Source organism: Cyphomyrmex costatus, unplaced genomic scaffold (genome assembly GCF_001594065.2).
Source record: "Cyphomyrmex costatus isolate MS0001 unplaced genomic scaffold, Ccosl1.0 scaffold223, whole genome shotgun sequence".
Taxonomy (NCBI): domain Eukaryota; kingdom Metazoa; phylum Arthropoda; class Insecta; order Hymenoptera; family Formicidae; genus Cyphomyrmex; species Cyphomyrmex costatus.
This window is the reverse complement of record NW_017276291.1, coordinates 628035-654557: the sequence shown is the minus strand read 5'-3', so window position 1 is coordinate 654557 and position 26523 is coordinate 628035. Positions and strand designations below refer to the sequence as shown.

At 29.7% G+C, this 26523-nt stretch overlaps 2 protein-coding genes across 2 annotated transcripts in view; both read left to right on the top strand.

Moving 5' to 3' along the window:
* Positions 1-312: 312 nt before the first annotated feature.
* Positions 313-6676, top strand: LOC108773855 (hydrocephalus-inducing protein homolog). The gene is made up of 14 exons (XM_018539803.1): positions 313-417; positions 804-837; positions 1148-1341; positions 1479-1688; positions 1918-2154; positions 2307-2453; positions 2513-2591; positions 2708-2890; positions 3343-3593; positions 3798-3926; positions 4248-4465; positions 4658-4791; positions 5642-5813; positions 6259-6676. Exons 1-14 carry the CDS (start codon positions 313-315, stop codon positions 6674-6676), a joined length of 2511 nt encoding a protein of 836 aa, XP_018395305.1.
* Positions 6677-9000: 2324 nt separating this feature from the next.
* LOC108773871 (hydrocephalus-inducing protein) overlaps positions 9001-26523 on the top strand; it is a 29156-nt gene continuing 11633 nt past the window's right edge. The window contains exons 1-17 of the mRNA XM_018539823.1: positions 9001-9097; positions 9444-9781; positions 9981-10081; positions 11843-11975; positions 12205-12425; positions 13925-14228; positions 14307-14567; positions 14704-14868; positions 16629-16916; positions 18905-19131; positions 20486-20713; positions 21973-22277; positions 22483-22642; positions 22720-22915; positions 22985-23218; positions 23315-23484; positions 26025-26229. Of these exons, the coding sequence (XP_018395325.1) occupies positions 9040-9097; positions 9444-9781; positions 9981-10081; positions 11843-11975; positions 12205-12425; positions 13925-14228; positions 14307-14567; positions 14704-14868; positions 16629-16916; positions 18905-19131; positions 20486-20713; positions 21973-22277; positions 22483-22642; positions 22720-22915; positions 22985-23218; positions 23315-23484; positions 26025-26229 (3594 nt within the window). The 5' untranslated portion in view covers positions 9001-9039. The remainder of the gene's footprint in view (positions 9098-9443; positions 9782-9980; positions 10082-11842; positions 11976-12204; positions 12426-13924; positions 14229-14306; positions 14568-14703; positions 14869-16628; positions 16917-18904; positions 19132-20485; positions 20714-21972; positions 22278-22482; positions 22643-22719; positions 22916-22984; positions 23219-23314; positions 23485-26024; positions 26230-26523) is intronic.

Here is a 26523-nt window from a genome sequence, read left to right as displayed (position 1 = left end):
GTAAACTATCCGGAAAAGTTGTGCAATATAATATTCCGGAGGGCATTTATGAGGTACTTGGTGTCAAAGTTTACTGCATAAACAATTAGAATATTTTTCATATCATTGTATTCAAATGTTTATAGATTCCTTATACTAAATAAAATAATAATAATGTTTCCAATTTGCTAATTTTTAGATAATCTAATTGTGACAAATCATTCACGATTAAGTTTAAATGTTTTATTGTATATTGACGCTCCATTCTATTTGGTGAACAATGAGAAAAAGCTTGTACATAAAAAGAAAATTGTTGTGATAGACGGAACTACCATGACGATTCCAGTAAAATTTTTACCAAATATAAAACCCGATTATCCTTATTCGCGAAATTATAGCGGCGTGCTCTGGTTTGAATATGAAGAGCATCCTACTAAGGTATTGAAAGATGTATATTACAAAATTGATTAAAGCAATGCAAAAACTTTTCCTAACTAATTTTAGGACAAAATTCAATGCAAAGGTGCAGTAAATTTTCCGAATATTACATTACATTGCAAAGATTTGATTATTAACTGTATGTTGAATTCAACCGCCAAAGAAACATTAAGGATAACTAATAATGGACCAATTCCTATAATATATAAATTTCTATGGGCCGGAGAGAGTATTGAAATTCATCGTGAAGCACATAATGTTGGAGTTGAGTTGCATTAATATTAGTTAAATATACAAAAAGAAATATTTAACTACTTGTTACAAACTGTTTCCAATAATTAATTTTCAGTAATCCCGAATAATTAACAGTATATGTTTTTTTATAGAATTTTACAAATTGTTCACAAATTAATGCAGAAGGTAATAAATTTAATCCACGTTCTTACAATATTAAAAAGAAATTAGAGACTCTTTCTCAGGAAACTGAAAATAAAATTCTCGATTTATCAACTTCAACGTTATATGGTACGTATAAAATACTTTTTATTAAAATATTAAAAATTTTAATATTTTAACGTATAATATTCCATTAATATATATCTATTGCAAATTATTATTAATTAAACAACGTTTGATATTATTAATGTAATTTAGCTTATTTAGTGATTTCGATTCAAGAATTTGTCCTTTTTTTTTCATGCACATATTTTTCATCTATTACTATTATTAGAGCTGCAAGATTCAGATTCAGAGAATTTACTAATGGAAATTCGATCGGAAATGTTAGACGAAACACTCGAAAAGTTAAGAAGTACTTTTATGTCAACGACAGAAACATCCTATTTATCGTGTCTAGATGATCCAGAAATTCTTACTCGTATTGATCCCCATTTCGAGCCTCCCACAAAGGAACCACTCGATGATGTTCGTCTCTTCCCTTATAAAATTCATTTAAATCAAATTAATATTTATTATATATTGTAAATTCTTTAATATTATATTGCTATCTCTGCAGTAAATTAATATCTTAAAACTAATGTCGAAGCTAACGATTTATCTAGATACTTGATATCATTCCACACGAAGGCGTTCTTCAGCCATTCTCCTCGCAATATGTAAGGTTCATCTTCCATGCTTCCGAGCCTATGCAGCTCAAAGTTGTTGCGCTTTGTGAAATTATTCAGGGACCTACTGAAATAGTTAATGTATATGCCAGCGCAGACGTCATTCGATATTCTGTTGACAAACAAATCATCGATTTTGGTCAACAAGTGAGTTATTTTTTAATTTCAATAATTACAGTATATATTATTTTTATTTTAATAATTGTGTAATTTTGCTGTATAACAAATTTAATGTTGGAATATAAGAGAATTATAAAAAGTTAAACAAAAAATTATGTCTGATTAATTAATTTAATAATTCAATCTATTGTTTTATGTATAGTTAGTTTAACATTTAATCTAGTTTACTAATTTAATTTATCGATCTACACCACAGTTATTCGGTGAATTGTGTCGGTCGAGCTTTACATTGCAAAATCATAGTATGATACGTATAGATTATAAAATAAACAAGAGAAATTTCGTATTTAAAACAAGCAATTTTGACTTCACAATCGGCGTATTAACAATTGAGCCAAATAAAGGATCTATAGGTCCTCTATCGTCATTGAAAATTACGCTCGAACTTCAACCTATGCTACTCGGCACTTTCGAAGTAGAGTTTGAGCTACAAGTATGTCACAATACAACGTATCACTTAATCGAAAGCTAAAAACAATTATATTTTTGTTATGGATGAATCAGAAAATTATTATTTAAGATATAATTATATATAAGATATAATTCAAACTGTTACTACATATTATAATTACTATCAATATTCAGGTGACTCATGTAGATCCATTGATAATTACCGCAAAAGGTGTTATAAGTTATCCACAAGTTTATCCCTGCATCTCGCGAGATATTTCTAGACCCGTGAAATTGGGATACCGGGCGATTCAACTGCTAAGTCCAGAATTTATCACAATGGTACGAAATTTTATACAAAAGTGATGAAAAGGTTTAATGCATGTTTTTCTACATTACAGAAAAAACAAATACGATGTAATGTGGAGGATGACAAGTTAAAGAATCAAGTACCTGAATGGGACGAGCGAATCTTATTAAGTAAGATAACACATAATTAGATCTCTAATATGATATAATGACAATTAAAATGTAGTTAAAAAATTGATTCAACTAATAAAAAGATCTTAAAAAAATTTTAATCATTATTTTTTAAGATAACGGCTGGGACTTAATTTCATGTGAGGAAATATTTCCCAGTATTGTTGACATCGAGATGTCTATTGACAGACTTTTGGCAATTCGATCATTCGAAGAAAATGCTTCCATTTTGATAAAACATTTCATTTCGCATAAAATTGCTGTTATTCCTTTTCTGTATACTCCTGAATATATTATAGGTATATAATTACGAAAAATGTAAATTATTCTCAAATTAATTAGTTTTTTGTTAGTTAATTATCCAAGGAACACATAAAAATCAATAAAAGATTAAAATAGTATCAAAAAGACTTTATTTTAATGCTTAATGTCAATAAACAGGCAAATTCTGTAGCCAAAAGACATTATTTTGATATCAAAATACATTATTTTAAATTTTTCTTGACTTGTTGATGTGCTTCTTAAGGTATCGTTCAAATAGATTGCAATTTGATCTGTAATTAAAGTAGTTACGAGAGTAAACTGGCACACTGAAAGAAAATATTGACTGAATATGGCATATCATTTTAATTGGTTGCAGCAGCCAATTAAAATGCTATGCCATATTTTATCATCTAATTTGCTGCAGCAGCCAATTTTTTCTTTCAGTACAGTATTCATAAATAATTAATAATGCAAAAATTATTTTCAGACATGGGTTATATTGCGATTGATATCAAAACGTGTTATTCGACAACAATTGTCAATTATGGGCCTTGGAATGCGGAAATTACAATGAAAAAATCAGAAAAGAAGCAACTTGAAAATTCTGGCATTTTTGTGAAATTTGAGAAAACAACGTTAACCGTTGGGAAAACTACGTGCTTGACTATTATATGGCAACCGACAACGGCCAAGTATTATGAAAGAAGCACAAGAGAACAGCACACAATTTATTTAGAAGTAAACTTAATTATTTATATTTTACCGTTTTTTTAAATAAAATTTATTGTAATTTAATCGAAATATTTGTGCACACAAAAGGCATAGTGATAATTTAATGAAAACGTTATTAAATATAATATATCTATTATACATATAATACATGAAATATTTAAAATGTATTAATGAATTAAAGTAAATTATGATAATTTCTTAATTAAACAGATATCTCGTGGTTCTATTATTCCCATAATTATAAAAAGCATAATTACTTATCCATTTGTAATTGTTGACACAAAATTATTAGATTTTCAAAATGTCATCGTGGGAGAATGTTTAATGATGAACGTTTTAGTGAAAAACGAGTATGTATATATATATCTTTTTTTTTTAATTTAAACACGCTTAACGCTTTTATCAATAGAATATATAATTTTCAAATTCTAATTTTCAGAGGCTTTATTAATTGTTATTGGGAAGCAAATATATTAACTCGTAAAAAACAAAAAGATTGTCCATTTCATATTAATTATAAATCTAATCTTCTTTTGCCTGGTCATTCGGATATCATCAATGTCTATTTTAAACCACATAAAACGGTACTATTATATATATTAATTGTACGCATACCTATATTAATAAAATTAAATGATTATGACATTGCTAATCATTTAGTGTCGCATGGAGGCAAATCTAAAAATCACCGTTAAAATGGGTTTGGAAACACAAGTGATAACATTAATTGGTAATGGAATCGAGTATAAATTACGAATAAGCGATCTCGATATTAGTTTCCCACCCACAGTGCTTTTTACCGAAGTACTGGAGAAAACATTCACAATCAAAAATATATGCAATTACCCCGTGGAATTTTTCTGGCATCATCTCGACAGGTAATTAATTAATAAAACTAAATTCAGCTGATTAGAAGCAAAAGCATAATGAGAGAAGAGACGATGAGAAAATTTTACGTTTTTATGAAAATTGTTCTTAAAAAGAAAAGGCTATTTGTTCATTCCGCGATTAACGTGAAAAGTGATAGATGAAATGACATGGAATGACTTTATTGAATAAATGCGTTATAGCTTTTTTCTAGAAGAAGAGCGAATCGCCGAGGCACTGACTCGTTATTATGGAGTTAAAGAAATCCTATTACCGCCTCGAAAACTCGGAGAGAGAATGCCTCCGTCTTTAATGGAATTCTATAATAGCCTCAAGAGCGAGATGGCGTACGCTTTGTCGGCGGAAGCAATTGAGAAAAAAAGTGCCACTGTGCTCAATGGTACATATTATTAAGAATACTTGAAAATAAGCTGCTTTTTCCGGATTATAATCTTTAATTGTCACATTACGGAACAAACATTCTACAAAATAATAACTTTGCTTTAGTTAGCAATATTTGCAATTTATATATAATGCAATATGTAATTAATGTTAGACGACAACAACGTTTTAAACGTGGAGCGTAAGAACAGAATAAGAGCAAGAAAGAAATCGTCTAGTACGTCAAGATTATTTCTTCAACAATTCTCGACTCGACAAAGCTCGAAAATAAATTTGCAAAAAAATTTCAACGTTGACAGGCGGAAACGAAAAAAGCCAATTGGTTATTCACCCACTTCTATGGACACCGCAAAAAGAGATTGCCCACCCATGTCAGTTCTTAGCGAGCTTGACTTTCCTCGCGAGCCTCCAATATTACCAACAAGCGATTCCGAAGAACTTCATAATTTGCTTCTCTGTGAGCAACTTATCTCGATAATAAAAATTCTTACAGTGAAACTTTTATTACATTGTCGTTACACGTTTTAATAAAAGCATGACTTTTTATATCCATTTTTATTTGCAAGGTTATATAGAGACTCTGCGTAAAGATCCTAGTTTCTGCAAAAGAATGAAAGATCCTGTAAAGGAACTGTTTGATAGTCACGAGACAAAATCAATTCCCGAGCTCGATTCTTCGCAACCGGCCAAGAAAGTTTGCATTCTCTTTCACGGCGCGCCATTTACTGGTAATTTCTCATTCAAAAGCACACAAAGAAAATGTTTACTAAATTGTATTACTTTAGAATATCAAGAAACCGCGTGCAGGAGCGCTAAGGCGTTGCAAATACCACTACTGTGCATAGATAATGTAATTATCGAAGGCATTGCACTTGGCGACAATTGGGTTTCTATCAAGTTACGACAGATCATCGACGACGCTTATCAAGAATATTTGTCAGCGTTCAAAAGATATAAGTAATTACAAAATTAAGAGACAAAAGCCGGTATTTACAGTCAGTTTTTATATTTATTAAGACCTTTTTAAGTGCAATCTTAAGATGTCACACAGTCAAAGCATCATATTAGTATCTTAAGATATTATTTAAGACAATCTAAAATAACGGAAAATAAATACCACCTATAAAATAGAGAGCGTTATTGTTATTTAAAGAATAAAAGTAATATCTTAAGACGCTAAATATACGGCTCTCTGAGCAGTTTATAAAAACGGTTTTAAATATAAGATCCAAGAATATAAATACTATCTTGTATATCACATTTTTAAATAATTATAGATTTTAAATAATTCATAAATAAATATTTTACAAAGATTTTATTTAAAATGAGAGATTTCGCGATTTTTTATTAAAAATAAAAAAATATATAAAAGATATAAAATTTATTTTTTATCTTTATATAGGAATGATTTAGAATTGGAAATTGAACTATCGGTAGCTAAGAAAACTGATGTCGAAATTGCGAAAAGTATTCATAAAACAATCACGAAAAAGGAATCACCTAAAGAAATAAAATCACCAAAAGCAACTAAATCTGATTTAGAAACGACAGCAATCGATGAAGATTCAGAGAGTGATACTCTACCTAAAAAATTAATGATTCTTTTTGAAACGGAATTTGCAAAGCTACCAAGAGAACAAGATTTGAAGTACTTAGACTCTATAAGTCTTTACGAATATAAAATTCAAACAATTTTGCTATTACAAAAAATATTTCCACATTACGCGACAATTGAATCGAAAGTTAATGAAAAAAATCAGAATGACACTTTCCTTGGAATTGAGATTGATTTATTAACCGAAGCTTTTAGAGAAAGGTAGTATTTAACATGTACATTTTTAAATAAATTAAAATTATTAGAAGATTCTTTTCACAAATTTTTATGAAATTTTTATTTAGATCGTTTTTTCTTTATACTTTACATTGCAAACAACGAGCGAAATCTAATTAAAATTCTTTTATTTTCGATTTTCTATTTTTTAATAATATAAAATAGAAAATATAGTAAAAGAGTAACGAATGTTACGCGAAGTCATCTTGTATATCTATAAAACACGTACTATTTTTTATTTTACTTTTACTGTTTTCCATGGTAGAAGAAAACCTATCATGTTATTTTTTATTTTATAATGTTAAGAAATAGAAAGTTGAAAGTAGAAAATAGAAATATTTTGTTTAACCATAAAATATCAAAATGTCAAATAAATATTTTATTTCAAGTAAATGTTAATAATGCAAATAGTAAGTACTATTTGCCTTTTTCACATTTACTATACAAAATACTTAATTTAAATAGTATTTTTCATAAATTTATTCTTTAAATAAATGATTTTACTGAATTTATTTCAACTTTTCCCTAGCTCTACTCTTTTCTTATCCTATTCTTAACAAACAGGTTGTCAGCACCATTCTTAGAGAGCGGTTTCGTACTGCAAACTTTAAACAATCTCTTTTTCAAAAACAATATTACCACGCTGCTTATATTACTCAACATTATTGGATACGTAGAATATTCGTTGTTTGTAACTTTTCTAAACTCAATAGATAATTACATTCGGAAAATGGAGGAATTACGAAAATTAGAAAGTAAGTTATAATAAAATAAATTATATACATAAATATATATAAATATTTTCAAAAGATTAATACGTTGTTTTTACTTGTTTGAATAAAGTAAATAAGCTAGCAGAAGAAGTTGCTAAGAAAATTCAGAAAATTGATGAAATGTCATTATCGGAATATGAGTTGCTTCCAGAAGAAGACAAAAAATTTTATTTGGAATCAACTTTACCAATAAAAAAACAAGAAGCGCTGCAAAGACGAATGCAATTTTCACAACAAATGATGGAATTGAGAGAGAGAAAAAAAAAAGTATCAACTTTAATTTAACTTTATAAATAATAAATACATTCTGCACATATAATTTATATTTTCTTTGAAAAGTTATATAAGATGTACACAATTATAATAATTTTTCTATTTTAGTTTTTCTTTTGCCAATTTCATGATAATTTACTTCAATATAACAAATATTAATGTAAACAAAATTATATTTGTAATATTTAATTTTTTTATCGATATGTTCCATAAACATTTTCTCAGGAAGTATTTAATGCTCAAATCACTAAGAATAAAAAAGTAAATGGAGAGGCAAAGAATGAAAAAATCAGCAGTCTAGAAGAGAAATCCCAAACTTCTAAAGCGGTCACCTACAAAAAAGAAATTGGAGAGCATAAGGAGCTCGAAAATAGATATAGTTTTAAACTAAGTAATATTTAAAGTAAAAATATCAAGCAAATATTAATTTGAGAGAAAACATTTTATTTTATTTGTAATCTTTTCTCTCTTTTATACAGCTTCAGAAAAGCAAGAAACGTCAAAGGAACTAAAAGATGTTGCTGATGCTATGAATGATTATTATAGCCATCTTTCGGCTATAGAAAATATTATCAAAAATTGGGATCCTCTAAAAAAAGTAAATATCCGCAAAAAATCATACATAACTTTGATTATTTCTTCTTAATATTTAAAAATATTTATTACTATTAAATGTATTATTGTCAATGATTTTTAGGATGCATTGTTTACGCCAAATAAAGATTTAAAGACCGATAAACTAATTACAGAAGACAAAAATTCTGATATCAGTAAAGAGGTATAATATATATGTTTCAACAATTTAAAAAATTTTATATAAGTTTTTTTTATAGAGAAGGTACTATTTAAAAAATAAGTATTTAGTATATGCAGAATGTCCTATTTTAAATAATGCATTAAAATTTCTCGAAAATTATGGTAAATATAGAAATTTCAAACAAAAGTTGTTAGCTCGGAGGGGGACAAGAAGGTTCTGTTGTTTTAAGTCGTCATAGACATATCTAGAGGGGGAGGGAGAGGCATGGGCCTTCCTAGAATAAAAATAATTATAAAATAATTACAAATTTACTATATTATAATAAATATTAAAATATATTATATGGTACGTGTACGTACGTATATACGTACATATATGTATACATTTATATTTCATATTTTTTTTTTATACACAATGTTTAGATTTAGGTTTAGAATCTAATAAACAAAAAAATTTACTGTACACTCTATTTACATAATATTTTGACAGACTTATAAGAACGGGTTTCATACTTGGTACGTAAATGCCACAGATCCATGGAATCGAGTGATGTATGACGTAATAGTAAATCAAATGAAAGAAAATAATTTAGCTAAAAAGGCTCTTCGTAAGTAATGTATTTCTCTCTTAATTAAATAAATTTCTATAAAAATATAAAATAATAATATTTAAAACTAGCTGCTAAAATTATGCCAATATTGGATCTCGAATCAAAGAAATATTATATTCTTAAGCCACGAGATATAAAGAAACGAGATATTGGAAATAATGGCAAGTATATTATATATCTTATTATTTATCATAACATGTAATATATTTATCGCACAAAGATGTATTAATTATGATTTTATTTTATTAATCAGGAGCTTTTCAAATAGTTTCATTATCCACTCTATCTAACTCTGTGATTATGGAATCCAATTCGTCACACACTAGTATAATTAGTAAACAAGAAAATTCTATAAAAAATACCAAGCGTAAAGAACGTATTTTTAATAAAAATAAAGAAACATTGACGGCATCGTTAAACGCATCTACGATAGACAGCACGGACATTAATAAACCTAGTATTAATACAATCTTTGAGAAAGTATTAAAACCACGATGGATTTTGCAACCTAATGAAATTCAGAAATTTAAGATTCGATATCAACCTGAAGAAGTGGGAACTCACCGGCAAACATATGCACTATCCATCCTCGATGGCAATGAAATTACTTATGATATCAACGTTTTTGTCGTCGCGGATGTCCCAAGATTAGACATGAACCCTAATACTATTTTTTCAAAAGTAATAACATTTTTATGCATATAAATATTATTATAAAATGAACATTAGAATTGTTTAATATCAAATAAACTTATTTATTATTAATTTAATTTAATATTAAATGATTTTATGAATTAATTTATAATTTTTATTAAAGTATATATTACCAAGATATGATTTTTCACTAAGGTTTTAGTAAAATTAACAAAATGTGTTTTAGATAAAAAAAACAAAGGTAAATGATATAATTGAGCCCACATACTTTTCTGATGTTGATATTTTTGATTTCGGGTCATTACTGATGTATCAAAAGGATAAAAGGTTTGATTTGCATTATATGATGACTAAGTAGAAAGATTCAGATACGGTGTATCAATAGTGAAAAACATGTACATAGAGCATTTGATATACCGTATATACCGTAGCTCAAAAATTTATACTCATGAGTCTTATGTCTATATATATCCTTGTTCACCAAATTATAAGCTACCACATATGTACCATATATAAGATACTTATTTCACTGAAAATCAATTTTCTATTTAATCATTACAAAGTTTTTTATTAAGAATTAACTACAAATTTATTATAAATTCATTTTAAATATGTGATTTACAAACAGTGCTCATCGTCGTGAAGCAAAATTTAAGTTCTGTAATATATCCAAAGTTGATGCAGAAATATCCTTTACTCTCCAAGAAAATAATTTAGATATTTTTATTATAGAATCAGAGAAACTTTATATTCAGGTAATTATTATTATTTCGTTTAAAATATATTTATTACTAAAAACAAGCAGATTTTAAAATTATTATTTTTTTATTAAATTGTACAGGCTGGACAGTGTGAATTGCTACAAATATCAGCAGGTGTTACAAAGCTTGGATCATTTACTGATAAGTTACACATATGTATCACAAATAATCCACATATTGAAAATATCGAGGTAATTAGATAAGAAGAATAAAAATTAAAATCAATTCTTATCGGATCGCTAAATTTCAAACCGAATGAGACAATGCCACAACGGTCTAAAGTAAATCATGGTTGCTTCTAAATAATTGTGTGTGAATTTATATACTACGAATGTAATTCTTCGTTTGCGCGCCGAAATTTTTTCAGACTTGAAACGCAACACTAATAAACTACCGCAGTAATATCACGAGTTAAATTGACTAACAATTTAACAATTGTTGATGCTGTTTACGCAATCCGTGTGAAGCTGGCCCCCCAATATTAAAAAATCGATTTTTTTCTTCATGCATTCGTTTGCTCATTGTTTGCTCACGAATGCTTAGTTAGAATTTTCGTTTGCTCACCTTTAGTTCAAAAGATATACGAAAATTATGTTTTGGGGGACCAACTTCACACTAGCCCCCCAATATTAACAAATCGATTTTTTTCTTCATGCATTCGTTTGCTCACCATTAGTTCAAAAGATTTGTGAACAAACGATGAGCAAACGAATGCATGAAGAAAAAAATCGATTCTTTAATTCGATACCAAAACTTTATTTTCTTGTATCTTTTAAACTAAGGATGAGCAAACGAAAATTCCAACTGAGCATTCGTGAGCAAACGATGAGCAAACGAACGCATGAAGAAAAAAATCAATTTTTTAATATTGGGAGGCCAGCTTCACACAGGTGTTTACGCACCTTATATCGATCTTATTAATGATGAATAACCTATTAAAAACTGTAGATAATTGATTTTTTATTGCGAAAAATATTACCTCGGCCGGAAGTCGAACCCGGATCTTTGGCATTCCGTCCGAGGTAACATTTTTTACAGTGAAAAATTAATTATTATTAATTATTTGGAAGCACCCGTGATCCAACTTAGATTGCTGTTGCATTGTTTCATTTGGTTTGAAAATCAAAATAACACACACATATACACATATTATTTTTATCTACATAAAATATGTATAAAGATTATTGTCCCGAATATATACACCCAAAATGTTTTAGCTTCATTGTAACGGTTCGAAACTGGACATAGAGTTTGAGGACAAACGGTTATCTTTTGGTCACGTACTCTTGTATAAAAGAAACTTTCTTAGTTCCTGTATCCGAAATAGATCCCCGATCGAAATATTCTGGCAATTAGAGCCTAATGAACCACTAGATCCTCAAATCTCAATTACACCGACTAAAGGAATTATCAAAGCGTACAGTGATAAAACAGTCGAATTTTGTTATCACGCCAATAAAGTAAAAGATTAAACTAAATTTATATCATATATAAATATTGTAATAATAACACGTATTATTAAAAAATTTATTTTATTAATACTTAAATTATATTATTAATATTTAAATTTTATTAATTTATTTAATTAAAGTTAAAAAATCAATAATTCTTTTATCTTTCTCAATAAATTTTTTGACAATCTATTCGATACATTTAAATGTAATAGCTTGAATTAGATCTTTGGTTTAGATCGGAATGATCGAAGGAAGCTTGACTTTCAAAGCTTTCTTTTACGAAGACGATATGGAACCTATTTTTATGGAAGCTATTACTTTATCTGGCGAAACATATGACGTTGCTGTTGACATTAATTATGCAAATCCAATTGATTTAAAATGTGTAAAAGTTGGTTTTCCTTCAAGCGCAAATTTTACAATAAGCAATCGAGGAAAACACGAAGTTAAATATGCGTAAGTCGAAAAATGTATCTAGCAAGTTCTTATGTTCATTGTATCAAGATAAATATATATTATCACTGAAATTGTACAAAATTAACGTTTTTATACAAAATATACTTTTATAATTTCTTTTAATACTGGGTGAGGCATTTAAAACAGGTCTCCTGAATAACTCGCTTGTTTTTAACAATATAAGGAAACATCAAACAAAAATTGTTTGGTTTCGAGGGACACATAATGCGATGTCAATAATTGTAGATGGAGGCGTAAAGGATAGTCAAAGGTCAAATGTGTTCTTTTGAAAATTTTTTCATCTGTTGTTAAAAACAAGCGAGTTATTCAGGTGACCGGTTTTAAATGCCTGTATTTTATTAATTACATACGCTATATTAATTAAATTAATAATTATAATTAGCATACTTTTGGAAAAACAAAACAAACTAGCCAAAATTGCGCCGAATTTGTCACTAAAATTGAACGAGGACATAGAAATTAATCCTGCTTCTGGTTCCATTCAACCAAACAAAGAGGCTATTGTACAAGTATATTGTTTGATGCATTTTTTGGTTTCTTAGATTACCAAAAATTAAAATAAATTAGTTATTTTTATTTTTATAATATATTGAATTAATATTTTATACTAGACAATGCAAACATAATGTATTTTTATATATTTAAAAATAGAAATATATTTATAAAAATAGTTATAAGTTGTAATTAATGAAATTTTGTTCAATGGCAGGTAACTTTAGTACCAAAAAATGAAATTACTTTAAAAGAGTGCCCAATACTTCGATGTCATCTTTTTGATACGAATAAACAATCTGTTGTGATTGCAGAATTTTCTCTCACAATTTCTCTGATTGCGTATTACACGAAGTAAATTATTTAAAACTGATAATTTCTCTAAATTATGTCATATAATTTTAAAGAAAAGTTTTTCTTTTGTAACTTTAAAAATTGTATTATCTACAATTTAGTTATAAAATATATTTTTCTATTTTTCGATAAATATCAGTAACAGTCATAATTTTCGATATGTATTCTATTATCTCTTTCACAGGTTTCGCATTTATCCCTACAATGAAATAAATTTTACCTCAATTGGTATATGCACGAAAAAAACGTTATATCTTAACGTGGAAAATGTCGGTAAATTTCCTCTTCATTACTCTATTATAACAACGCCTATCAAACATCCATTCACTGACTATATGTCAGAAATTAAGGTAAAAAACGTAATTGAAAAGGACCATGACAAATTGACAGACATGTCAACGACAAAAGAAAAATCGCAAATCAAAAAATTAGATGACAAGTAAATATTAAAAAATCCTTCCTTTGATTAATAATTTGATGACATGTATAAAGATGTATATCAATTCTCCATACAAAGTATTATAATTTTACTTTTATATATTATTTAATTAAATTGAATATTCCAAAAAATAATTTCAATGCAATTATAGACGAAATATTGAATCAATTAAAAAATATTTAAATACTTTTAGAAAGACACAAGAATATACCACTATGTTAAAAATTGGTCCTTTTACTGTGACAAAAACCAAAGGAGACCTCCAGCCTGGAGAGATGGATACCGTGGCAATCGAGTGTTATCCCGAATTCGTAGGTTCTGAAGAAGAAGACATAATAATTCTCGTATCTGATAGTGTTCCCGAAGATAAAAATGGAAAATTGATAAAACTCTCTGTTAATTCCTGTATACCGAGCATCGATCTTGAAGATCTCAACACTATATTTCATGAAAATCACATTGTGAATCGTATTGAAGACTTTATTTGTTCAAAAGAAGTATTTAATTCCTTTAATAAGTTAATCTCGTATTCATCTTTTAAATCAAAGTAAAACTAAGAGGCTACTTTTAACCAGATCGGTACACATACTATATTCGCACATCAAGAGAAATGCCTGTATTTTTGTTATGTCAACGTATTTCATACCCATACAACGTACCTTGTGCTTCACAATCGAAATGTAATACCTACTGACGTGGAACTGACCTTACTCACAGACTCATTTACTCCGAAAACTATGAAACCTGATACTTTCGTTTTGTCACCCGAAAGAGAACGCATTCAGCCAATGAGTCACAAGAGATTCGCAATTTCATTTAATCCAACGTTTATAGAGGTAACAATATCTTGTTTTTAAAAAAACAATAATATATAAATGTCAAAAAAAATTTTTTTTTAATTACACTGCAGTGTGAAAATGTATTACATTTTCAATTTAATTTTTCTTTTGTCTTTCATAATTATAATTATAGACGTGTTATGCAATCTTCGATATAGCAGTCGAACTTCCCCCGCATTTGAAGGATAAAAAGTTTTCTGTTAAATTAGTAGGACAAGCTTGCGTACCAGAAGTAACAATCATTGAACCACCGAGTACAAAACGAGAACGAACTATTTTAAATTTTGGTCGTACGCTTGTAGGTGATACTACAGGGAAAAAAATTGCTTATAAAAATATCGGTGTAATATCGGCAAAAGTGATTATCGAAATTATCAAAGATCTAAATTTTTATTTCACTCTCAACATTTGCGAGAGTACAAGACACTTAAAATCAAATGGTTGGTACAATATAATTAATCGTTAATTTAATTTTTCTGTATAAAAAATAATTAAGAAAATGAATAAGAGAACATTTTATAAGAAAAGTTGTATGAGTGTTAAAGATCTCAAAAGATCTGTTGTTAATATAAAGATAAAATACTGTTTTAATAAGCGCAATCAATTACATTGTTACAATTTACGACTGCAACTAAAATATGATAGTTTTTTTAAAATAATAAAATATATTTTTAAATAATATCACTCTCTTTATGAAATAATCTTTTTTTAAATCAATTTTTAATTTCTATGAAGTGGAATTGATATATTTAATAAGCATAAATATACCATATATATATAGATTTAGAGTGGAATTCAATAGAATTTATTATAAATATAATATTTTTACGTTAAATAGATAAATTGTTAAATTACAGTGTCAAACGATCGATGTATCATAGTCCGTTTAACACCCGAGGAAACAATTTCTCTCGAAGTAAAATTTACTCCGCGAGAGATCGGCAAATATAAAAGTCAAGTGCGGCTATTTATTGCTGATAATCCCTATGAAAATCTAACAATTGATTTAAAGAGCGAAGCGTATGCAGAATTAATCGTGTTAGATGGATTAGAGCTTACAAATACAAAACTTAATTCTGTCAATGAAAGAAGAGAATCTAACGCAAAATCACGAAGATTGTCAAAATCAAATAGTACAACGAGAGGTAATCGAAATTGAAAAATACAATAATAATCATATAAAGAATATAATTATAGAAAATTATAATTTTTCAATACAATTTTTTCCCTTTTTGTTTATTACTTGATCTGTTTAATAAATTTGTCAGAGTAATACTTGTTTATTATTTATTTCAATTATTTTCACAATATGAGAAAATTTATTATTTCATAACAAGCAACTATGATTTACGATACTTTTTATCGATCTTCTATAAATTCTCTTTCAATTAGAATTTATACATTTTGTACTGCTCTGATTTATATCTCACAGTTTCAACACCGACAACGCTCCCGATTTCATTAATCTATAAGCTGGATTATGGATACTGCTTTGTCAATAAAATATACAGAAAGAGCTTCAAAGTCATTAATAAATCAGTAAATCAACATTTACGTTTTCAATGGAGCGCACATCCCAACGTTGTATTTACTCCGTCAATCGGTCATCTGAAACCTGTGACTTGTAAAGAAATCGTTGCGACATTCCTTTCTTCGGAGCCAACAATTTACATTGACGTAATATAAAATTAAGTTCCAGCAATTTGCAAACTATCGCCAATTGATGATTGCAATTTATAATTTTATATAAATAATTGATTTTACTTTTTTATATATATAATTTATATAAACTTAAAAATTTGTTTTCCTTCAAAATTTTGAAGCACATGTCAATGTAATGATTAATTAAAATTACATTATCAAAACTGGTACATAAAACGTTTAATTAAGGTAGTAAAAGAATATTTCTATATAAAAAATAAATAAATTTTAACAACAAAACATCAAAATAAAAGTTCAGATTTTGAAAATCTTGTCAAATAAGATTGTAGTTGTATTTCTTTGATTGGTATTGTTGCATATTAAACCTATATATAAATATTATTTTTTAATTAACAGACACATCTCGAATGTACAGTCTGTGCAATTGAGCTCGTCGATTCCGTGAAAGAATCATCCTGGGACGATCGGGAGACAGAGGTGCGGTGGATAACAATAAATTCTGCTGCCGGGGAGCCAAATGCGGAAATAGCTAAAAAAACAGTGGAACCTGTTAATGAGCCGAAACATGAAATCGTTCCTGGTACGACGAAGTGCATCCAAGTGTTACTTAATGCTATCGTAGCATTTTCCAAATATTCTTGCTCCGTTAAAGAGATCAATTTCAAGAACACGCTAATGTTTCAGGTTGTATACTACAAGTATAAACTTTATATCTTGCATTTAATTGTTAAATCATAATTACTACACTATAATTGATTTTGTTATAGCTCTAATAAATTTTATAATACTTCAAAGTTGAAAATGACGGAATAGCTCTGCTCTATCATATCAATTTTCTCGATCTACGATAATCCCTTATTTTCCGTAGTATAATTATAAATTTTTCTTTTATAGCTGATACACTCACCTGATTATTTCATTTAATCGAAGCGCAAAGTACAGATTATGAATAAATCTCTCAATCGTTTGTTCGTATCGGGTTTAAATATTTGTTTGTAATAACGCGGATATTTTCTGAATCAAACGAATCAAATCAAACGAACGCCATGAAGTTCGAAAAATGCAAACCGTATCACTGTTACTTTCATATCTGATCCAATTCAGACTATTGTTTGCACGAAAAATAAAGAAAAAATTAAACTTCTATAGGCAGCGGATTATTTACTTTTATTTACTAGTCGGTTAAAAAATCGATAATATTATATATATTAATTTTTCGGTAAAAGATGATTCTCTCCGTTTTCAATATTTTCTCTCTACATTATGTATTTAGTTGTAGTGCGTAACAATCTCGATATAAAATCAGGAGAAGATGGTACAAGGGGGAAGATGCCACTTTATTTATATTCTTATCATAGAACATATATTGATTATTCTAACTGCATAGAAGTGTGTGGCAAACAATGCAAAAAAATGTAATTATCAAAAAGTTCATATTAATTGACGTTGAAAAATATTTAACAAAATACTAAAAAATAGATTATGAAATATACCCTTTCTAATATATAGTACGCTTATCTCATCGCTAAGATTTATGCTTTGATGCTTACTGTAAAACTGAACAAATAATATACGATTTTGATCAATGTTTCCTGGCAGTTAAGTGGTTGATACAGATTATACCAAAAGTACTCGCTTCTGTCATATTGTCTAAATCGAACAGACGCGTATTAGCCCACTTGACTCGACTTCTTTCACCAACTTCTGATTAAATCAATCGACGATTAACTCGCAGAACTGCCAACAGCAGTTTAATCTTTAACGTATGATTAAAACTTCTCCTCTTTATTTCTCTTTTGAGATAAACTGCAATGTGTTTAGTTCTCACGTTGGCAATCATGGTGATTGAGTTAACCATTGATTAGCATTAATTGGAGTTGGAAAAGGCCCTGACCTTCATTCAAAAACGCGCAGCCTGTGCTCGTCGGTCTGCGTCGTAATGTAATGGCGCAGCGCATGCGCGACTATCATTACTTGAAATCTGGAAACGCGTCTTCGCAGATTCAATACTGGATAAAAGAATAATTAATGCTTTCATTAACGCTTCGCACGTACCTCGTAACAGTTGTCTGCTATCTTACGAGCGTCTGGGACGTTCGTTTGTATATGAGATTTACTTTAACTAAACAATAAACGCGAAAATTGCAGAATGACTTGCTCGCCAGACTTCGATGCGTGAGTTGATATACGTTCGGTTACGTTCGACCGCGATCGGCCAGCTTCGATTACCCGCGCGCAAGACGATAAAATATTTTTATACAAGGTCTTCCATTAAGAGATTTTATTTTTTATTTGAGGTACGGCAAAATACAATTAGCAATTCTTTGTTGACAGGCAAGCGAATACTCGTTCATTTTTTCAAATACTGGTATCGTCGACATTGAATATGCATGGCAGATAAACATGGACGAGCAGTATCCGGTGAGATCGATTGCAAATTATTCACGACCCACATCAAGATCGCGAAAGGACGATGTTCGAGCTACCTCATTAACGTCTTACGAACTACCTCATCAACGATACAATCCAAGTTTCGATAAGAGTGTAAAGTCGAATCATCGACAGCTTCTGTCGTCTCGAGGTGACTTAATTTCCGTACGGCAGCGATTTATAAAAAAGAAAAACGGAACATATCCGGACCGGTAAAAAATTAATGTTTACACTCTACAGACAATCTTATCGAGGTAAAACCAACTGCTCGCCACGGTGATCCATCTGATCTCTTCAGCAGCAGTGCCGGTTTGACGGAACGAAGTAGCGATAGCTGGTTAGAGAGCGACGATCTACCGTTTGGAATTTATCCCGATAAGGGAATTTCACCCCCGGGTGAATCCGTGGAATGCGTCTTGCGGTTTTCCCCCACGGACGTATTCGATTACAAAGCGTATCTTACGTGCAAGTATGATTATAATTCGTTTATTTGATTTAATTTAATTAGTAGCATAATAGAATCTGTTCAACTAACTTGGATGCTCTATGAGAGACAAAAAGCAAAAGTAGGGATCAACGATACGTGTATTAATACGCTAAAATAATTTAAAAATTGGCCTTTAGATAAAAAAGAAATGATTGTTTATAAAAAGATCGATTTTTAAATATATTTTGAGAATATCAGTTAAAAATCGTCTTTGAAGCTAAATAGCTTAATTAAATAATTCTTAAGGCAAGAAGTTTCTAGGATATGGGCATTTATAGATTTCTAGATTTATGTCCATCTGACCACTAATTTCTTTACAGTACATATTTGTCCCAAAAAACTACGAAAAGAACAGTTTTGGAAGTATCTAAAAATTGAATTAGATCAGATTTAAAAACAAATTTTGTAGCATTAGCATAATAGGTAACTATGTAGAGGACACAAACTGAATGCTAAAATGTCAAAATTTTTTGCTACATTGTTCATTATGTATGAATTTTATATTACATTTTTGCATCGCGATATCTCCGTTCATAGAGCACGTACAGAAAAAATAAAAGCACTTTTATTACACAACCTGAGCGGTGGCTATCGATTGAGCGTAAGGAGAACTTGATCGGTTCAACCGTTATTGAGATTCAATACCCCCTCGATCGTTCGTATCTCGTCGACTTTCGTAAAAGAGGCACGGTGCGTCTCGTGCTGCGCGTTCACTTGGCGCGAAACACTACCATGTATCTCTTGATTCGATTAGAATATAAAATATTATACACTTTAAAATTAAACTTGAAATTTATAACTTTTTTTTAGAAAGTGGACAAAATGGGGGGGGGGGGGGGGAATAATACAATTTTTTAGTTATTTATAATTTCTTTTTTGAACAATAATTCTATTTTGGTGAACAAATTTGGACAAAGGATGGACAATCAAATGCGATGTTAATTTTATCAAAATTCGCATCTGGGAATGCCAGCTTTTCACAGACCTGTTTAATGTATATTGTATAGTATAAATTTATTCGGTTGTTTTATTTAATATTTAATTTTTATATCCAGATCTTTTGATATGCGTAATTATTTATTGAATAAAAATGGGATGATATGCGCATTGACATCGGAATATACATATATTCTTGTCTCTATCGAATATATATTTCAATAATAAAGATATTTTCAAAACTCGAAATAGAAGAAATATATATACGATAAGCTACAACTTGCCCGTAGAGTCACAATATGAAATATCTCTATCCGTTTATTCATCGGAAGGGATTTATCGTATCCATAAATTCTTGGCGTTGCCTGCATACGTGCGTTTCCGTTTGTCCGATGAACAGAATGAAGAATCTCGATCCGGAGCTGCCAGAGTTGACTATTCCTATCGTAGGAAGAAGTTTGTTGCCATACTGTCACTTCGACATACCGGAAAACGACTATCTGTCCGGTAATAGACGCGACATGAAACTGCCTGGACCCATCGGTTACCAACCGGATGATAATTCTCTTCCGGAGGGCACGAGAGTGATTGAGCTCGACGTGATCGGAATCGGCGGATCTCACATAAAGTAAATATTATGGGCGTTTTTCAGTTGGACTTTATCAAATCACTGACAATCATTTCACAATATTTTAACCGACACCATTTGATATTGATTTCGCCGACAATATTAATTGATTAACATAGCGAAATCACCAACAATATTTACATCGACATTTATTTTACTGAAGTTTATTTTACACTGAATAACATTAATAATGCTTATATGTATAAGAATAATTTTTATTTCACTAATGTATATTCAAATTAATATAATATAAAATTGCCGGTTGTCAAATTATAGGCAATAATGACACATAAACACAGCCTTACGTGCATATGTAAGTAAATATAACGTCATGTTCACTCGGTGAAACGTCACTCAGAAAAAAATATAGCACCAGATAGTACAATTGGAGAGTGCTCTTCTACAAATAATAGTGCAAATAGGGACAGAGATAATTTGTAACAAATAAGTTTAAAATTTTGCTAGAATATTTTATCACAAATTGTAGAAGATATCTACAATTATTGTAAAGCAGTTTATTTTTTATGTTTAAAGTAAAGTAAACAAACTGTATTTACAGTGACTATAAACTATATGATAAAAAAAGCAAAACATTATTACAAATTATAATGTTAGTTGTTTTTAATATTAAGAATATCATTTTATAGAGCACTACAATAACGCAATAAATTTTAACTAAATTTTATAGTATAATTTCATAACCAGTGTGCAACAAGTTACTCTTAATGTGTTATAATTATTTAAAACGTTGTAGAAAAATTTTTTATTATTTATTAATAAAATTTATTTGTGCGTTTGTTTTATAGAGTCACAATTTTTGTGTTTGCATACGACAAAATAAATTTGCTACAAAATTGTAGCTAATCTGTGCCTTTTTTATTTTCCATTATGTTACAATTTAAAATTACTTAACTGACAAAATTAAATCTACGATATTGTATTAGTTTGTTTTCGAAACATTTTCCTCAATGTGTCGATGTAAACATTGTCAATGATTTCACCATGTCGGTCAATTAATATTTTCGGTGAAATCAATGTAAAATAATGTCAATTAAAACATTATCGGTAAAATAATTGTCGGTTATTTGAAATCCTTTTTCCGCAAGGACACAATGTAACATACTGAATCGTTGTATCTTGTTGCACGATTTGTACGTTAATATATTAAACAGAGATGGAATAATTCATTGAATTACACTGTGTCCTTGATGAAAAATGTTTTAATCGAAGAAACACAAATACATTATCACAAATTTCAGAAAATTCCGAATGATAAATCCAACATCAGATGACTATCATTTCATATGGGAAGATCGTACTCGTCACGTTGAAAACGAGATTCCAAAATTTCATTGTGCACTTTCGGAAGGAATCGCTGAGCGAGGAAAACAAGTCGACTTTTCGTTTACGTTCCTCGCAGAGAATATCGGCATTTTCGAATCCTTTTGGTTGTTCCGTATTGAAAAATACAATCTGGAGTGTCTCTTTCTATTTGTCGCAACTGTCAGAGAACCATTGGTTTGCTGTCCTCGTATTCATTTAAAAATGAGACCAACCGTAATAGGTTAGATGAAGAGATCACATGATAGAAAAATATGCTCTCTAAATTCTTTGGAGTAGAATCTTATTTATCTTGAAAATGAAAATGGTTCAATTTTCAATCATTAAGAATGATATTTCGTTCTTCAGAGTGAGATTTACTTCAAAAGTTTTAGAGAGTACAAATTCCGTACAATTCTTATATGCATTAATATCTGTATTTATTATAGGCATCAATGTGCGAGAATCAATAAGCGTAATCAACAAGGAGGAGTTTCAGATTCCCTTTCAGATCGCGCGGGACTCTTTATATTCTGAAGGGTGTCTTCAATATTTGAAAATAACACCTATAAGTGGCATTTTACCTGCAAAAGGCGAACAAATACTTTGGTAAACGGAGAACACAAGCAAGAATTTTGAATATAAACTTTTGAACCATTAATTGAATACTTTTTATTTATATGTAGGGTCGAATATCGGCCTACACTTGTTGGAGAATTCCAATTTTCTGTCAAGTGTATTATAAAACAAATGAAGGCACCTTTGACTATATTTGTTACGACAACAACACACGATATTATCGTTTCGGTTACATATGTCGATCTGAACGGCCAGGTAGTGCGACTAAATCAGGATAAAGAGAATATTATCGACTGCGGAAAGGTATGCGTGTATAATAATTTGTTTTAGTATTTAAAAATAAATTTTAATAATATTACGTTTAATTTTTAGTTATTATTAAAAGCACCCGTTACTGTCGTATTTGAAATAATAAATTCAAGCAAAATGACGCTTTACTATTCTTGGGAGCTCGGAATGACATCAGAAATAATTAGTAGAAATATGTACACGATTACAATGCCTGAAAAGCAGGATCATGTGCTTAGTGAGTCGCGTTCCATCTGTTCTCTTATTGTTACAGCATTACAAAAGACAATGATAAAGAATCATCCCATTCTCTTGAAGGTACCGTTATCGCTTTTAGATGTCAATATTGCGCCGTACTTTTTATGAACGTAAATGTATAAACTTTATAAATCTGCGTCCCTTTTCTTTCTTCAGATTTCCAGAGGGCCAACCTACCGACTAACTTTAAAAGCGACAGCAAATAAACCAATTCTAGAATTCAGTTTTAATTGTTACGACTTTGGACCTTGCTACATTCGAAACGTCCCTGCGACTCCATATCGCGTCGATTTATGCGTCACCAATTCAGATGATATTTCGTACATGTAAGTTGATTTAAGGGGGAATATCAGGGTGACGGCCGAAAAAAAGGCTATTTTCATAAATTTTTTTGTAAAAACTAATAGCCTGTATGAATTATTGTCTTTATACAGGGTGAGGCATTTAAAACGGTCACCTGAATAACTCACTTGTTTTTAACAATAGAAAAGTATCAAACAAACGAAATTCCGTGTAGCAGTAGTTGCGCGGTCTTGCGAGAGATGTAGTGATATAGCATATGATATCGCATGACATGGCGAGATATGGCATGATGTCGCCAAAAAGAATGCGCGCGTATTTATGTTTTTACGTAAAATAATAAAGATGTAGCAAGAAATAACTACATCGAATATGTATTTTTATAATATCATGTCATATCTCGCTATATTATGCCATATCACGTCATCTCTCGCAAGACCACGCAACTACTGCTACACGGAATTTCGGCTCTGTTGACATCTCTAATCTTCGCGAAGCATTTGTATTCACGTATTTGGTGAAGAATCTGAAGAAATAACTTTTCTTCTAGAGACTTTCAATCTTAATTTTTATACAAACTCAGTATTGTTTGTTCCAATAATGCGACCTCAGCTAAATACTAATTTTCAATATATGGATTATAAAACTCTTACATCAAGCAAATATAGATCTGACGTGCAGCTGTACAAGCCAAAAGTAAGTGAATTTTTCAACTTTTTCCGATTTTCTCGTGAAATACAATAGCTAGCTGAGGTCCTGCTAGTGCGTACTTTAATTCTGTAATAACAATTTTGTAATCCGTCAATCCAATTCAGAAATTCATTGAAATCTAATTCATTGAAAAATATCACCGAATGGAATGATGTTAAAGTAGGACGAGACTTTAGCATCACCTTAAACAATAAAGCCACTCTAGAGCACTAAAATAAGACTAAATTTATAAATTTTTTTCGGAAATGTAATGAAAGAAATAAAAAAAATTTATTTTAGGTCTTTGTTGTACATACGTTGAAGTGTAAAAAAATATTTTTTTATAGTGATTTTATTACAAAATGGCGGCGCTACAGTTCTGCAATGGTAACGTCTTCTCATGGACAATGCTCTGCAACCGGAACGATAACTCCGGCAATTTTTAATCTAGAACAAAAAACAAAAATTTTTTACCGTTAAGCAGATGAGTGATAAGGCAAAGTCGTATATTTAAAAAAGAGACAAAGGTAAACGTTTCGGTCAAGTTATGACCATCATCAATTCATAAAAATTAATAGTATACAGTAAAAAAGAATGATAATCGTTAAATATTAACGTTAGATGTTAATATTTCGTTCGTTAGATGTCAACAATAATTTTCTAAAACTTCGCAGTGCATGATCTTAAAATTAGAAGTAAAAAATAGTAAAAATATGAGAGTCAAGAAATGTATACTTTAAATATATGACTTTGCGAATGACATCTTGCGTTGTGTGGCTGTATGCTCATTTCTATGTATGTTTAAAAATTTTTTAAATCTACATTCCAAAAGCTAAAAAAAGATATACGGAAATTGCAATATATCATTTTTTTTTTAAATTGTACGAATTTGAAGTAAATGTTAAATTTAAAGGGTAAAAAAGGTGAAAAATCATTTATATAAAAAAGTATACAACATAAAAAAAAATCCGTATATCTTTCTTTAGAGAATGCAATTATGAAGCTACAGTTAAAATTTCAAGTAAATCGATCAAGATTTATCTACTACGCGACGCTTTAAACTTTCAAAAATGTCTTAGGAATTTTTCTTCACTATAAGATCTTTTTTGTCTACCTTATTTCTAAGATCTTAAAGCATCGTCTAAGCAAAAAAGAAAAAGAATTATTTTTGAAAATTCTAGAGTAGCTTTATCCCTTTTAACCCTATTCGGTCACACTTCAGTAAAATCGCGTAACGGTCACACTGGGTGAATTTCACTCAGCGTCGAAAAAGTAATATCCTACTTCGATAATGAGTCTTATTTATCTTAAAAATTTTTGATAATTTTGTATTACATGTATTAGATTATAATAATAAAAAGTATTTTTTACGATATTTTTGTGTTTTAATAATTTTTACTTTTTTTATTTTCATTGTTCAAGTAAAATAAACACTCTTAAAAATTCGGCATTTTTCGCGCATTGGCGAAAATTTTGCGTCTGGCGTCTGACGAAAGTAGGCCGTCAGAAATCGTTGGGTGAATGTCACCCAATGAAGACCGAATAGGGTTAACGGTTGTTTCAAGAATGTATACACTATATAACAAAAGACTCAAGCACACAAGTAACAAAAGAACACTGCTTATAAGCAAATCAAGAGAACCGCTCAGCAATTTCAGGTAGCTGGCTCTACTAGAGCGGCATCTGACCACGTTCTATTCTATCTTTACGAATTTTAACATAATATTGTAGGGACATATTTTTAAGACTCCAAGCATTACAAAAATGCAATAAAAAAAAATCTAATTTTTTGAATCCGTCACCGTGGTGTTCCTCCTTCATTTACTTGCAGGAAATTGAGACATTAATTTTCGCACGAAACAATTAATTTTCACAGACTGGAATGCAAGTTCGAAGAGAAACCACACATCTCTGTAAATCTAGACGCTCTTTCAGAGACAATAGCCGCTCGATCAAGTATTGTCATTCCGATAGCATTTCGACCTTTGGAACAAGTACACTACTGCGATGATTTACACTTTATAATCAATTCGTCGATCGAAAAAAAGATTACTATAACCGGCGAAGGAATTATATATAAGGTAATGAACTAATGACACACATAGATGTATATATATATATATATATATGCATTAAAAATTAATCCAATTCGTATCTTATGTCATTTGTTAACAACTCATTATGGTACATTGTGTAACATGTGTGTTAAAGTTGTTTATAGTGCGCTCCCCCGCGTCCGCGCCGCGCTATAGACAATTATAGTACATGAGTTGCACATAGATTTTTTCATCACGAGTGCACTCTGTTAGTAATATGTTATACAATTATAAAGTCGCACGAGCGAAGCGAGTGCGACTTATGGGGTGGTGCATGGG

Bases quoted from the DNA above. Each gene is read 5' to 3' on its own strand.
- LOC108773855 (XM_018539803.1), top strand. From the start codon at position 313: ATGACGATTCCAGTAAAATTTTTACCAAATATAAAACCCGATTATCCT. The intron at 1,342-1,478 runs GTTCGTCTCTTC...CGATTTATCTAG, and splicing joins CAAAGGAACCACTCGATGAT to ATACTTGATATCATTCCACA. The intron at 2,155-2,306 runs GTATGTCACAAT...ATCAATATTCAG, and splicing joins AAGTAGAGTTTGAGCTACAA to GTGACTCATGTAGATCCATT.